At 33.1% G+C, this 16,748-nt stretch overlaps 1 protein-coding gene across 4 annotated transcripts; it reads right to left on the bottom strand.

The window, feature by feature from the left end:
- Nucleotides 1-931: 931 nt before the first annotated feature.
- Nucleotides 932-11,982, bottom strand: LOC110637848 (LEAF RUST 10 DISEASE-RESISTANCE LOCUS RECEPTOR-LIKE PROTEIN KINASE-like 1.3). 4 transcript variants are annotated; one of them, XM_058137434.1, is made up of 5 exons: nt 6,610-7,505; nt 3,085-3,117; nt 2,664-2,984; nt 1,677-2,572; nt 932-1,284 (listed from the first exon to the last, which is right to left on the bottom strand). In XM_058137434.1, exons 1-5 carry the CDS (start codon nt 7,439-7,441, stop codon nt 1,261-1,263), a joined length of 2,106 nt encoding a protein of 701 aa, XP_057993417.1. In that variant the 5' UTR covers nt 7,442-7,505; the 3' UTR covers nt 932-1,260. The 4 variants fall into 4 exon arrangements, with proteins under 4 accessions (XP_057993417.1, XP_057993418.1, XP_057993416.1 ...); XM_058137435.1 differs by lacking the exons at nt 932-1,284; nt 6,610-7,505 and adding an exon at nt 11,108-11,982 and having other exon boundaries at nt 1,294-2,572; XM_058137433.1 differs by lacking the exon at nt 932-1,284 and having other exon boundaries at nt 1,294-2,572; nt 6,610-7,517.
- Between the last annotated feature and the right edge of the window lie 4,766 nt (nt 11,983-16,748).

The following is a 16,748-nucleotide window of genomic DNA, read 5'->3' as shown; positions in this document are numbered from 1 at the left end:
CGCTACCAATTCACAACCTGATTAGCAAAGGAAGTGAGATCTGAAAGAGATTAACGAATTGGCCATCTGATTCTGATTTGCTAATTATTATTTTGATTGGAAAATAAAAGCCAGCGATAAGAATAAAAACGGGCTTATGGGTCTTTGGAGTTCTTATTGCGTGCTTCACACGTGACATAGTGTGGGGAACCTGGAACTTTTTGCCGAATAAGCCCACCAAATATTAATAATATAAAAAGTTAAAATTTTTATATGATATTGTATTTTTGGATGAAATATCATATATTATGTAACGTTGATGGAAAATTAATAATAATTTTAAGACAAATTTTTTTATTTAAAATTAAAAATTCATACATATATAATAAAAGAAAATAAAACATTTAGCATTACTAAGGAAAAATTAACAAAATAAGAAAATAAGTAGGAAGAGAGATAGGGAGAGAAAAAGAAAGGAAAAAAGAAAAAAAAAAGTAAAGCAGGCAGAAGCCAGCAAAACCCATTACCATAAACCAATTAACAAGAACAGCATAATGGTGTTGAATGGATTACAAACACACTGTCATCGTTTTAGGTTAGTAGATGGAAACAAGAAAGGCAAGAGCAAGAGAGGATTACAAACACGTTTAACGTAGGGAAAGCAGTGCAATGCCTATCCAAAGCTACCTTGCCAGTGGACCAAAGCCAGGCGGGCTACATCTACTTGTTGAGGTGTTATTTACATTCAATTTCATATAATAGATATAAGATTTTGGCTTACTAATTCTTTTTTTATATTTTATTTTGCATCTTTTTTGTAAAGAAAAAACCTTTAGTGAAAGCTTAAATCATTTAATGGTAAAATCAAACTGGCAATTGAAGTTGCAAACCTAACTACTGATCTCACGTATTTGGTGTAAAATACAGAATCAGATCAATTGATGGACAGGTATGAGAATGCAACAGAATCTTCCTCACGTCAAGGGACGAACTTTGGTAAAATTAATTAATCATAATTATACACAGATACAGAAATTTGCAAGCTGAAAAAAAAAAAAATTATACATCTCCCAAATGCTGCATCCTACACCAGCGAGAAGGATGGATTCCCATTGTTCAGGAATGTTAGTGTCTTGTAGAGCTGTTTATTGACGAAAAAAAGCAAATTTTGTTGCAGACAAGGCTGAAAGTTTCATCTCCAGATCTGAGCAAATGCTCTCTTGAATCCCAAAAGCCAAAATTACTGAAAAATATTGCCATCCTATCTCGCAAGACCTCAGGTCACAGTGTTCTCATCATCCTCCCCTGTTACAAAAGATACAGAAAGGTAAAAATTTTAGAATGTCTTCCACCAGTTTCAAGTGCAAATGACTTCGGAGTTGAAACTCAAAAGTACATTATCTTCAAAACCACCATAGAAGAGGTATAAATGCATCCCACTGAAGAACAACAGTGTGAGTAGTGATGGATGATTTAATATGTACATTGCCTGAACCTACTTTATTAACAACAAAATAAAACAACACCAAGCAGATGGAAAGATAGTGACACTTCAACATACTCAACGGCATTTGATAGTAAGTGCACGATAATTCAACCACCTATTTTCAGGTTTTAAGGAAAAAAAAAAAAGGATAACCAAATCTCAACTACTAGAAGGAAGTATTATTAGTAGTAGTAGTAGTAGAAAGGCTAACCCATTTGTCAGTTGTCTCAATTGAGTCTGGTGAAAATGGAGGGACATGATTCAAAAGCCCAACATCATCCTCCTTTATATCCAGAATCTCTGCTTTCTCTGATCCGTAATCTTCCTTCTCAATTTTTTTCAGTGCCTCTAAGACTTCTCCCATGGTAGGCCTCATATCCCTCTCCTGTTGCAAGCATCGGAAAGCCAATTCTGCAATGGATGTTGCCATCTTCCTCACTGCATAATCCTTCTTGAACCCAAGACATGGATCTACCAACTCATTTATTGCATGATTTTGGATTTTGTTGACAGCCATGTTGGCCAAATTAATGTCAAGCTTATGCCTATTGGTGTCCACTGCCTGTAAAGATGATATAAGCTCGATCAATACCACACCAAAGCTGTAAACATCACTCTTGTCCGTGAGTTGGTAGCACTGATAATACTCTGGATCAACATAGCCAGGTGTGCCTTGGGGAGCAGTTGAGACATGGGTTACATCATTAGGGAACAACCGTGACAATCCAAAATCAGCGACTTTCACCCCGAAGTTGTTGTCTAGCAGAATATTGTTGGTTTTGACATCACGGTGTATGACATCTGAAGCATGTAGATAAGCCAGAGCATCGGCTGTCTCTATGGCAATGCTCAACCGAACAGACCAAGGAAGAAAACCAGATTTCGACCGGTTTCCGTGAAGATGATCAGCAACAGTTCCATTTGGCACATACTCATAAACAAGGATTAGCTCTTGGCTACGTTTTGAGGTGCATCCATAGAGTGACACAAGGCTCTTGTGCCGTAAACGAGTTAGGATCTCAATTTCATTCATGAACTGTTCAGCACGCTTCATATTGTTCTCAAACAGACGCTTGACAGCAACCACACGCCCATCATTGAGAACACCTGATCAATAAAAAAATCCAGAAGAAGAGTTGAGAAAAGGGAGATAAAGCATTTGATGTAACATAACATAGAATCAGTTTCATCTTCTAACCGTAGTAAACAGTGCCAAAGCCTCCGTCGCCTAGTTCCTTGGAAGGACTGAAATTGTCTGTGGCTTCCACAAGTTCCTCATATCTGAATACCTGAGTTCCAAAGTAGGTACTTCCCTTTTCAAGGTCAGACTTCGAGGAGGGATAAGAAGGGGTGGTTTGAGAGAAATTAATTATAGGAGCAGGTTGGCCTTTGCTTGAAGGAGGTGTAGGCAGGTCTTGACTCTGTGTCTGGGCAGCAATTCTTTTCCTACGTTGTATGATGAACAAAGCCCAACATACCAAACCAATACCAACAACTGCTGCACCTGCTATACCAAGTCCTGGAAATTTAAGAAAACAAAATGATTGCTCAGATTTTGTTTCTGCATTACTAACCTTCATAAGAATGTAAACTGCATTTGCAATGGAACATAATTATACCTACTCCAAGTCCAACGTTGCTAGATTTCCCCCCTGCAATGTTCAGGAGATCAAAAAATCAGTTAAGACATCAATGACCACACAAAAACAAATTTTTAGTAAGGAATTAACTGGTCAGCAGGCAATAATTATTCCTTCTAAAACGAACTTGTTGATTGCTGTTTTTTCCTTTTAATACAAATTAATTATTGAATTCAATCAGATTACATACATGCCATTGGCCCAAATAGCCTGCCACTGCAAAAGAAGAAGACGATTGGTTGTACTAGAGAGAAGGGCATATAAGTCAATACATGACAAATGAAACAAAAGAGAACTCTAAACTTTCTACTAGAGTGATGTTCTTCAATTAATTCATCAATCTATGAACATACTCGCTTCTATCAACACTTTCTGACTGATTAAAATGGCAAACCAAATGTGAAATTCAAGGTGATCTTCAGAATCAACAAGGAATTTAAGAAAACAACAAAGGTCTAACTTAATCTCCAAAAACAGACAGAAAATTGGCGCATCCACAGCAAATTTCAAGATGCATAGAGATTTCAACCTCCAATGACAGGGTAAAATGGTACAAGCAAATTGAATCCTCCACTTATCTTTTTCCCTAGCCACTAAATGAAGCAATTTCTTATGTCCTTCCCAATGGGATGAGTAGTTGACAACATCTAATGAACAAGATGCTCTGACCTAACAAGACTGGGACTGGTAGGGGCAGAATGAACATAAGACCTAAGGAGATGAAACCTAGCTAATTTCGAAGAAGACTTACCGGTGAAGATTAAGATGTTCCATTATCGAGCCAACTAGGAAATTAAAAGAGTCAATACCTTGGTACTTAATGTAATTCAGTGAAAAGCTAATTCATTTTTTACCTTGGCAACGCCGATCACCGCAAATGCAAAGGAAACTTTCCGAGCCTGAATCAAACCCGCAAAACCCGCCCTTGCGATAACACTCGGCACAATCACCAGCATAAGGAATAGTATAACTCACATTAAACCCCTCTCTCAGAACCTCCCCAAGTAAGGACCTATTGCCCTCAAGAATATGGACTAAACTATTGAGAATTGGCACCGTCATACTAACACTGCACTGAAATATGTTCATAGTGGGATCACTGGGAACCGGACCAAGCAAGTAATGCGCGTCTTTCTTCCCGTTTATTTCACAAGTGAATAAGTTATGAGGCTTAATTGGCATGAAAGAATCGTTGCACCCATAAAACAGAGAAAGGATTTCATTGTTGGAGCCGAGAGTGAAGTGGGTGTGATTGAAAGTGGTGTTGGCTGATTGCTGAGTGCATGTAGAATTGGAGAGGTCCGACCGCGACAGAACCATAGTCTGGCTGATTTGGTCCAGTTGGATGACTCTATAACTCAGCGAGTTAATCGTTAGAAGAGTGATGGAATCGTCGACACAAGTTAGTTGGAAACCAGGAAAGCCGCAGGAGGCAGGACGTGGGCCGCCAGAGAAAGGGTAGTAGATTTCTGTGATATGCCCACAATAGAAGGTCTGGTCGCAGCTGTAAAGAGTATTATCATTGGATGAAAACGACGTCGCAAAATCGACGTAGAAAACGAAAACGATGATGGTGAACGTCAGGGTGGTGGTGGTAACGGGGTGCATTGGTGGAGAAGGAGAAGGAACAAGAGTTGGGTGGGAAAAGGCATAGAGTAATAGGGTAGTGGGGAGATGGTGGGGTGGCTAGGGGCTTGGAGCTTTAGAGTTGTAACGCCAAGTCTCACCAACTTGAGACGTGCGGGCGTATACACCATCTAAAATTCTGATAGGGTTTATTTAAAATTATAATTTGTTAAATTTTTATTAATTAGGTGTACTTATATTCAGATGTGTGCAAACATTGTCTGGTTTTTTTTTTTTTTTTTAAATGATGAAGGGTACCATATCATCCTCAATTTCTTCAACTTACGAGGAATAAAAATTTAGGGATATTTTTATATTAGTAATTGGAATACACAAGCACCTATAGCTCAATGGTTGTTGAAATCCTGCCGTGTTTGGATACCCAAATTGACTTTTCCATGCCCACTATAACCTTCTCAAGCGTGGTTTTTTTTGAGCAAAAAGTTTTCGCTAAACAATAATGGGAAATCTACAAGTAATTGTTGTATTATTAATTGAAGTGGTCCCTGATATATCAGTTTTAAAGGCTAGATTTCATGTCCTGTTCAGCCTAACCACCTGAAGAGTGTAGAATTGGTTGAAATTTTATTAGTTTTAGAGTAAAAAAATATTGATTTCGTCAAAATGCAATATATTATATTCTAAATAATGCTTGCCAGTACCGAATCAGCAATAATTTTTTGCAATTTTATTTGTATTAATTTAGAAAACACATCATCATCATCAATTTTTTTTTTTAAGTCTTCTGGTAAACAGTCAAGTTAATTAATAATACAATTAAATTACACAAGAAGAAAAGACAGAAGGTAATGCCTATCCAGTTAGAACTCTAGCTTCTATTACTAAAACAAATAAATTTTTGCATTTCCACTTTGATTATTAAATTTGTCAAGGCATAAACATTACATATATAAGAAGAAATTACTTTAGGGGATTAACAAGTTGAAGGATTCTATTGAAAAAAAAAAAAATCTACAGAAAAGAAAATTGTTAATTTTTAATTCCAACATTCTTTTAGTAATTTTTTTTCCTTCAACATCTTTCTCAATCTTTTTTCCTTGTAAAGACTAGTCTATTAATTAGTCAAAGTAAGAGAAAATCAAATTAAATTTTTTATTACAAAAACAGTATAAAGTAAAAAAGAATTTATCATAGCTAATCAAGGCAAAAAAAAAAAAAAAAAAAAAATCCTCTAGTTAGAATAGCTAAACAAATTTCTGAACAAATAAATTCTATATTGGTAAAATTTGTTATCTTGCTGAATTAATTCGTTTACATTATTTTGATGGTTTAGCAGTAGCTTTAAAGTTATACACCAATGATAACATCTGCATTAACATATATATTTATTGTAAAATTCATTTTTTAAGAGTTTTAATTAATTAAATCATAAGAGAGTTCCAATTGTCAAATATATTAGAGACAAATAACATGTTTCCATAATCGATCAAATTCTCAACAATAGCAGTTTTTATATGACTTGATAGAATGGAAATGGTCAAATAATATTTGGAATTGAAGGGAGGTGTTTTCCTAAGTATGATTGACCTTTGAATAATGCCTAATCTGTTGCTTTCTCTAATAAGTAATTAATTTATTAATCAAAGGAATGGCTCTAGCTAACTTCCATTTCATTTCTGGGGTGTTTGGATGGAAGAACATCCTAACCTAGTCAAGGATGCTATACCCAGAAACAAGTTAAACGTTAGATCCTAGTTCTGCATCACCTAGTCTGGAAGAGTGGATCTACATGGGTTCATGAGCAGCGTCGTCTCCGGTTTCTAGTTCCCATTAAAAAGCATCTATGAGAATAGCCATAACTAGGCAATCTATTGACTGATATATTTCGAGAAAAAACAAATAGAAAAGAAGACACACCTGATGATGATTCGGATTGATTTGTTGTAGATCCTCCACAATTGTACTGCTCAGACTCAGTCTGATTAGTGCAATAACAAGCAAATGAATTAGTAGTTGTGTTGTAACCACACGACCCACCGGAAATTGTACACGTCTTGCAAACGGAATTGTTTGCTTGCCATTGCAATCCAAAACCTTGCTCTAGAGCTGTAACCAAATTCTCCTCGTTTAGACTTATTAGACTATTCCCTAAAGAGTTAATAGCTGATTCAGTTGCTGGAACGATAACGTTATTGTTGCACGACCCCAGGAGATTGATTATTGTAGAATTAACTAGATCAATGTTCCTCGTCGAGTAGAAACCATTGATATCCGTGTCGTTTAATTTACAATTAAACTGAGAAAACCCTGTAATGCCAATCGAGGTTGAAGGGGAGGAGCAACCGTAATATAGAGTTACATTCTGAATATCAGAAGCATAGCTGAAATGGACAAAATCCAAAGTGGTGTTGATAAGGAGGTTAGGACAGATGCTTCCTATGTAATCTGTTCTGGCAACCGCAAGATTCTTTGCCTTGCTATCGATTTCAAGCACTTGGTAAGTTAAATTCTTGATGGTGATCACGGCCGTTTGGTCAATGCAATTAAGCCTAAAGTTGGGGTTGCCACAATAATCAGGTCGGTTCAAACCCCAGAAAGGATAGCCAATATTTGTAATGTTTCCGCACTGAAATGTTGAGCTGCAGTTTTGATATCGCTCATCATTGGCAGACACAAACGAAGGAGGGCTGAGGAAGATTATTGTCATGATTAAAATCAAAGGCATAGTTGGGAAGAGATGGGGTTCCATTTCGTCAGAAAGAGGGACAAACAGGAAAGTGATGAGAGAAATGGAGAGAGAATTTGAAAGTAGTTTATTATAACAGGAGGAGGAAATCTAATTTGACATTTGACAATTGACAAAATGACAAGAAGGGGGTTGCAATTTCACATCTTCCCAAACATAATGAACTCGGCTGCATTTGACCAAGTTAAGGGGGTGAAATTTGTCAAGGAACCTTCTATTGGAACGGTTGAAATGGCGGTCAAGGCCAATTTAGTTGATATACAAATTGGAAAAAATATTTGCTGTAATGACTGCGCACCTTATTTTCTAAGCTTTTGTCACAGGAATCATCCAAGTTGGCTACAAAACTCAATACGCGGAAGGCATGGCGCATTGAGCCTCTTGAAGAGTCAAAATAAAACACCCACTTTTTCTCATAGAAAATTTAGCAAGATCATAAGTTAAAAATTTACAAATACACATTGAAATGATTTTTATAACTATTCTTTATATATATATATATATATATAAGTACTCTGTTATATAATATCCTTATAAATTCATGTAAACTATCGTATATAGAACGATAAGTCAATAGCGTGTAGACGTACAAAAATAAATAAGTTCTAAAATATAATAACTACCAAATAATTTCAAAAAAAAATTACTTTTGTATGTATATTAATATAAAATTAACTTGTTGTTTCATATAATCCCCTTCTATGGAATCACAGTATTGCTATAAAATTACACCTATGCGGGTAATAATTTTTGTTTGTTGTCTAAAAGTTTCGTATCTATCAGTAGGAAAATTATTAGATTAACCAGTGCACCAGGTTTACTTGATGATTTGGTACTCCACCCAACAAAAATATAGCTCATGTTTTGTATAATTAGCCTTGTTATAAATATTATTGCGGTTAAAGCATTTTTGAAAAGTGTGTAACCCTCTCCTCCTTCACCAACTCATCTCTCTCTTTTTTTCTATTTAACATATGAAATATGTCATATTTTTATTAGTTGGGAACATCAACTCAATCGTATGACATGGTATTCTTGGAGCATGCATGTAATAATTTCCCAGATGGGGAAATATGAAATGGAAGACTAATGTCATGATGTGAAAAGAATTGTCAAGACACAAGACATTCCAATGAGATGGAATGTATGCTGCAGTTTATTCGACTCAGGGCATGAAACAAAGACAGGTAGCAAAATAATTTAGGTTGGCAAGTGGTACTGTAGCCTCGTTCCCCAAGCATAAAAAAAAATAAGGAAAATTATATAATATTTTCTATGCATATAAAAAAAATAATATCTCCTATAAAAATGTGAGTTATACAACAGTGAGAGAGGATTCATGTGCACATAGAGCATAGGGTAATTTCCAACAGGACAAGAGCAAACCTCCCACTCCCAGGATGGCCTAGAATATATCGTTGATCCCATCAAATAGCCAATGACAGTTATACTAATAAGGTTGACTTGGGTTACAACCGCATTGCAAACCATATTCTTATTTTACATTGAGAAAAATTTTTATTTACTATATATATATATATATATATATATATATATATATATATATATATATATATATATATATATATATATTTGCAAAAATGACATCACCACAAAACCACCTTCTACGAGTTGCATCTTTACTTGCCAAATTAAACTTGATTCCTTCTATAACCGGAGCTGCCCAGCAACGACATTTTTGCTGGGGGTGTCTCGAGTCTCAACCAAACACTAATAGAGGGGGATAGGTTACTGATGCAGGGGCAATAAGCTTGGTCTACATGAGAGGTCTTGGCTCCCTCTCCTTTTTAGTTATGTCCTGCCTAATAATTTTACAAATATTTATTAAATGTTTATAACAGCCTCGATTTCTAATTTTAATTAAACCTAAATAAAAAAAAAAATTAAAAGCCTAATTTGAACCTATTATAAAGGGTAAGTACCATGACAAATTTCAAGTTCTGAAGCCATTTGACGAATTGCCTCTGTCGAGTTAAGCATGACAATAATTTTAGCAGAAAAGTACATTTTTAGAGAGCTAAATAAAGTTCTGAGGAGCTGAAAAAACTCATAAGCCATAGCATTGCTAAACCTTGAGTTATTAGAAAAGAAAGGTAGGAATTTTCAGGGTGCGAAAAGCGACAAATATATGCAAAACGAAATGCCAAATTAATCACTACTTGTAGAGGTAAGGTATCCCATTGCACTCAGGTCAGTCAGCGGCTACTAGTAATAAATGAGACGTTGGCTTTGGCTATAAGAAACATCAAGATAAGAAGACACGTACCTGGCCTGGAAGAACATGAAGTTGCAGTGGGTTGATCATGGCAAAAACAAGCAAATTCATTTGTAGTCCTGTTGAATCCACAACTCCCACCAGAATAAATGCACTTACTGCATTGATCATTACTTATTTGCCACTGCAATTCAAACCCTCCTTTAATGCGTCATTGATTGTTATTTTGTTGTTCTCTAAGGCCCAAGCATTTGTTTCTAGAATCGGGACAACGACACTGCTATTGAATGCATTGACTGAGAAATCTCTGGTCACACAGAAAACTTTGATATTTGTTCCATTTATGAAGTAATCAGATTAACGAAGAATTTCTGAGAATGAACCTTTGATTACAGAAGAGCAACCATAGAGTAGGGCCACGTTCCTGAGTTCTGGGGCATATTTGAAGATAGTGAAGTTCAGGGAGTTGTTATAGACAAATATATTTAGGGTAAAAATCCTCCCTGGCTACTGTAAGGGCCTGATTTTCAGAGCTGATTCAAGAATTCAGAATGTATTAGAAGCTATTTTGATAATTGGGACATTGTCTTGGCACTTCAGCTCAAATCCAGGTTGACCACAGTAATCTTCTCGGTTTATACCCAAGAAAGGATACGCAATATTTTGAATGTTTCCACATTCAAATGGCTGAGTGAATTTTGCATCCTAGTCAGTGTATCAAAATATAGTAGTCAATTAAATTTATACAACCTTGAATTTTTAAATTGCATAATTTTGAATTATTACAATGGAAAGCTACCTTACATCCAAGAAATGGCAATAGGCAAGCACTGGAAGAATTTGCGTTAAGCGTGTATTTCCAAAACGCAAACTAGTTAAATTTGTTGACAGAGCATTTGGTGGATGGGAATTCATGGGAGGAGATGAGGAATCCAACTTTTACGTTAAAACCTAATAAAGAGTCTTGTTAGATGTTCTAGCTAGTTTAAACATGTTATTTGACCTTAGGTATGCGAATTACTGAGTTGAAGGGTAATGGGAGTGGATAATTTTCCCTAGTTAGCAACAAGAAAATGCTTGGCTGTGCCCAAGTAAGTACCATACCAGAAACTCATTTTTCTCTGCTGTTCTAGACGCTGACAAAAACGTGCAACCAAAATTTCTTACGACTGGTTGTTGTGATAGCGACCCCGTTGAAAAAAATTGAACAACTATAATTTTAGTAGTGGAGGGGTGACCATTGCCTCTAAATACCCGTTGTTCATTCAGTCTAGTTCCGCAGTCTGAATCTCCATAATAGTCTCAATAGAATTAAAGTGAATAAAGAAAACTGGAAAGAAACTAATAAAGCGTGAACATCAAGCAGCCATTAAAGTTGTATTCTATAATTTTCTCATAGCAATGTCCATTAAAGGAGATGGATACATACATACCTGGATTAGCAGGAACAACGTCCGGTGAAGAAGGACATGTTTTTGTTGCTATAAATTGACCGGGACAATAGCAAGTTGTTTCATTAGATAGGAGATAATAACCACAAACTCCCTTGGAACCGATGCAATTCGTACATGCAGTATCATCCACCTTCCATTTCACCTGGAATCCTTGTTTTAAGCTTTCTTCCAAACCTGACAAATTGACCATTGCTGATGCCAAAATCGTTTCAGAAACCGGCACAAAGATGCTGCGATAACATAATCCAGGCCCAACAGCATCATATACGACATAACCATTTTGAGACCCGGTCCCAGTTATGAGGCAATTGAATAGTGCTGGGACTCCTAAAAGAGCAGGAATTGTGCAACCATAAATAATTGTAAGATTCCTGTAGCCAGGAGCATACTCAAAAAGCTGAGGATCAAGCGTGGTATTCAATAACTGAGGTTGACAGACTCCATCTGTGTAATCCTGTCTTGCAATCCTGAGACTTTGACCATTCTCATCAATTTCTAGAACACGGTACACCACATCATTGATATTTATTGTGGGGTTATCATTCTCACACTTGAGCTCCAAGCCAGGATTTCCACAGAATTCTGGTCGGTTATTTCCCCAGAAAGGAAAACCAGCCGTGATATTTCCACAGACGAACTGAGTAGTACTGCAGGAAGTGTACGAATCAGTGTTGCTCGAACACAAAGGAATTGAAACAGAAAAGAAGAGCACAAGAACTGAAAGAGAAAGAAAAGGAGGGAATGGGAAAGGTGAAGGATTCATTTCAGGCCTGAAATGGAGATACATATGAGATGAGTGAATCAGAGTCTGGTTGCTTCAGCTTTCAGGAGATATAGAAATGGCACATTTGACTAGGAATTAAAATAATAAAATTGAAAGGAATTGATGGAAAAGATATTTGAGACTCGAGATTAATGAATGCTTAGTTGACTACAAATGCGTGTAACCATATTTCTACTCAAGTTTAACAGTAATAGGATAGGAATTTTCTATTCTATGATGCAAGTGATAACTCGGTCTCAACAAGGTTGTACCTGAAAGAAGGGATGAATGGAGGCATAGATGAAAATTAAAAAAAAAAATTGGGCTTAAATATGGAGGCCCTGCAAATCCATTTTAACAAGCTGAAGCCCATAATTACGATGCTCATATCTACATCTCATAGAGGTCAATTCAGACTCAGTTCAGAAAAACAACGCAACACCAATAATGAGGGTCTTTCATCATTTATCCAATTACCATGAAACTCAGGGTCTTTTTTAAAACTCAGGGCGTTTGAGTTAATTTATAAATTTATAAATTAATTTAAATTTATAAATATTTAAAATTTTAAATAATTATATATTTATTTAAAATATTTAAAATTAATTAATTAATAAATAATTAATATATTTGATAAAAATAATTTGTAAGTACATTGATTGTTAAAATGACTTAAAATGATAAAAATAAAATATTTAATAAAATTTTAAAAAGTTAAATAAATATATTATAATAAAATATTTAATTAAATTAATTTATAAATATTAAAATTATAAAAAAATCAATCACTTTAATTTATTTTTTTAGCTGCATAAAAATTATTTAAAAAAATTAAATTTATTTTAAAAAAAATTTACTTTCGATTTAACAACTTGCTTATTGAATGTGGAAAGGGGAAGTCAATCAGTCATATCATCTAGAAATTATGATTTTTACAAGTTTTTTTTTTTTTTAATTAAAAAAAAAAAGAAAGTTTTAGAAGTGGAAGATGGCAATTTGCGACCGTTTGCGCATTTGGTACGTTCCGCCAAGCTTCCTCTATGAGTGGGAAAATATTTTTGTTGCAGAAATTATTTACTTAATCAGGGAATATGCTTTTTATACTTTGTCAAAATAAACAATTAAATAGTCATGAAAATATATAATAAATAAAAATATATTTTTTTAATACTTATAAAATTTTAAAGAAAATGAGAGTTATCAAAAAATTTGAACTTTAATTCATCTCCTACATTATGATGAGACATGCACTCTATGAAATATATTATAATACTGTATTATTATTCATTTTATAGTTAATCAAACATCATAACTAATTATAAACTAATGAAATTTTTATTTCTAACCCATGCCCAATAAAATTAAAAGAATTTAATTTGATGAACGAAATTACTGAAATATTATTTAACATGCCATAAATCAATCAAAATTGATCTAATCCTGGAAAAGCAGAAGAAAAATATATTTGATTATATTTTCAATAAATGGCTGACCAACTGCTGATTAATTCTCCGACAAACATCTTGATGTTTCTTTGAAATAGCCATAGCTGAATCAGAGCAAACACATGGCCCCATATCACCTGAGAATTTGCAAGGGGTCAGCACTTGTCTTTGGAAGAGTTTCGAAAAGGAAAGAATTCCATCAAATACCTATTAGATAAATCATCACCTCAAGTATATAAATTTTTTTGTAACAAAAATAAAAATAAAAACATATAAAAGGATGTTTGAGTTTATCAGGTTTTTAACTTTTAACTTAAAATATATTATTTAAATTATAAATTAATTTAAAAATAATTATTTAATTATTTAATAAAATTATTTGAAATTAATTTATAATTATTTTAAATATTTAATTAAAAAATATTTAAAAATAACTTAATTTATTAAAATAATAAAAAAATATATAATTTAACATTATAATTATTAAAATGAAGATAAAGTTGATATACATAGTAGTTTTAAGATCAATATATAAATTATAAGTAATTAATAGGTATTTTATTTATAATTTATAACTTATTTTAATTAATTTTTAATTTATAAGATAAATTAAATACTAATTTATTTATAACTAAGTAGGTTTAATTTACTTTAGTCAAACTAAACGCACACTAAACTACATAGACATATGATAAAATAAAATAAATAAAAAGCCATAATTGCCTTGCTTAAGATTGGGAAGTAGCTTTGGTTCCATGGCATCTCAGCACTTTAGAATTTAGACAGACTCGAATCTCCCAAGAATAGACCACAACTAATGTCAAGCATTGGAGATCCCTAACACAAGAAAATATGTAACTAGACCCCAACTTTCAACACTCTTAATTAATTTCCTCCATTAACTTTTATATTATTAAAAATATTGAAACTTACCTATAGGAATGTATATAAATCAAGTTATGAATGAGTTTTTGGATTTTTTTTTTTTATAAGTAATTAACTTTCATCGATCTTAATTTAAAATTTTAAAAAAACTTAACATGTATTAGAAATTGTCCGCTTTAGCCATAGGCCTCACAGTTTTGTCCCATAGGTGAAATTGAAAACTTTCCAGTAGGTCACCCATCCTAGGATTTCTCTCAAGCGAGCTCGCTTAATCTTAGAGTTCTTCCAACTCTCCAGGCCATTCCACCAAAAAATGCCTCAAGTGATTAGTTTTCCCATTTTATATATCATTACTTATTGAACCCAAAAACATCTCCATGCTTTGTTGACGTAGGATTTGCCTAAGGGAGAGAAAACGAGAGAAAAATATTATGAAAGATATCAAAAATATTATATAGTTGAACAACTGAAATGACTATAAAATTTTGATATTATAAATTCTATTATCTTTTTAAATGATTTATGAATATTTAAATGTACATTTTCCTTATTTCATGCAAGCATGAAAATTATTTTTGTTTGTATATTATACTTCTATTATGTTAGTGCACCACTAAGCAAAAATGCTTAGCTCGATGTTTCTCCTCGCGCAGGTTTAGGCGATAAGACCCAGTAGATTTTGAATATGGATTTTGGACTTATCTATAGTAGTGGTCATTGTCACCTCCACACATCATTCTGGTAGAAATCATTGGCCCACAGGAGTACATAATCATATATATTGTAATTAAGCATAAAGTTTATAAATAAATTTTGAGATGTATGATAAATGTACACATTTTGTAAATGAATGTAATGAAGGAAAATTTATGTATAGAAATGGATGTGATTAGAAAATGAAATATGAATTGTGATGTTGAAATTGTTAAATATTTGTGACTTTCCAATATAGATTATTTTAACAAGACAACTCTTTAACAGGTAAAACATTAAAAATAAGGAGAAACTCTTGCATTTTCCATTTAAAATTTTTTTAATTAAATTATGATGAAATTAAATTGATCATCCATTTAATAAAATAAGATTAGGTATTTTGACACGAAATGTGGCATTCCTTTACTCGGTTACACTAGGTAAGGAGGTGTTACAAAAAGTCTTGCAGGCACATAAATCTAGAGATTTTTGATATTAAATGAGGTAAATTCAAATTTAAATATTTCAAATAGTGAATTCAGATAAATTTGTATTACAATCCTTAATTGGTTTCTGTTTTATATTATATAAACATTAAAATAATGATTTATAAAAATTAAGTTTGACCAAAGTTAATTTAAGTTTCAAGATTTAATTGGTTAATAGCAAATAAATTTTTGTAAATTTTAAGTAGTGATGATTAAGTTGAGTTAAATTGAATTTTCAAACTTCAGTATTATAAATATCGTATTAATGGAGTCCAATTCGTGGATGAAAAGAACGTTGAAAATTTTTAAATCTTTAAAATGAGGCAAAGATTTTTATAAATTCTAGCTAATGGAAACCATAAGAAGGTAAAGAATTTTTAGGACTGTGACTTGAAACCATGCCAAAGTTTTGGATCATAATTCTTAATTTGAATAGGCGAGATACATTAAAGAAGCCCAAATCAAAATCTTAAGCGGAAAACTTGAATAGAATAAGGGCCATATATAATTAAAATCCAATTATTTATTTACATTTTGATATTTTTATAATTTCCGGCAAATAATTATTTGAATTAGCTAGAAACTAAAAATTATAAATAATTATTTTAAAGTAATTTATATATCTATATTTAAATTAATAAGAAATTGGAGTGTACCGTTGGAATACTAACCAATGCCCCTTTTCCTCTATGACTACCATGTATTTTTCCTCCACTCTTAAGCACCAATTTTTTTAGATTTTATTTTTAAATTTGTTTAAAATCTTTTAAGTTTAACGGTAATCACGACTAGGGGTGAGCAATCGGTTCAAACCGAACCGAACCGAACCGAACCGAATTAAATTATCAAAATCGAACCGTCAATTTTAGAAACCGAACCGAACCGAAATTAGTGAAAAATCGAATCAAACCGAACCGTTTTAATTCGGTTCTGTTCGGTTTAAACCGATCAGTTTGATTTTTGATTAATTTTTTAATTTAGACTTGATTTTCAAGTTATTTGGTCTAATTTTAACTTTGGTTTGAACCTAATAACCATTAATCAATGAAATTAAATAATTAATATATATAAAATTAAATATAATTCATAAATTTTCCATAAAAATAAATTAATTCAAAAATCGATTCAGTTCGATTTAGTTCGATTTGACTATATAAATCACTATTCGGTTCGGTTCGGTTTAACCGATTTTTTATCTTCAAAACCGAACCAAAATAACCGAAGTTTTTATAAATTAAAACCGAACCGAACCGATTAACTTTTAAAACTGAACCGATTGAACCGAATTGAATCGGTTCGGTTCGATTTTTCGGTTTGAACCGTATTGTGCTCAGCCCTAATCACGA

This window comes from Hevea brasiliensis, chromosome 16 (genome assembly GCF_030052815.1).
Source record: "Hevea brasiliensis isolate MT/VB/25A 57/8 chromosome 16, ASM3005281v1, whole genome shotgun sequence".
In the NCBI taxonomy this organism is placed as follows: Eukaryota; Viridiplantae; Streptophyta; class Magnoliopsida; order Malpighiales; family Euphorbiaceae; genus Hevea; species Hevea brasiliensis.
This window is presented reverse-complemented; position numbering and strand designations above follow the sequence as displayed.

Bases quoted from the DNA above. Each gene is read 5' to 3' on its own strand.
- LOC110637848 (XM_058137433.1), bottom strand. From the start codon at position 7,441: ATGGAACCCCATCTCTTCCCAACTATGCCTTTGATTTTAATCATGACA. The intron at 3,118-6,609 runs GTGTGTCTTCTT...TGAACATTGCAG, and splicing joins TCAATCCGAATCATCATCAG to GGGGGAAATCTAGCAACGTT. The intron at 2,573-2,663 runs GTTAGAAGATGA...TTTATTGATCAG, and splicing joins CTTTGGCACTGTTTACTACG to GTGTTCTCAATGATGGGCGT.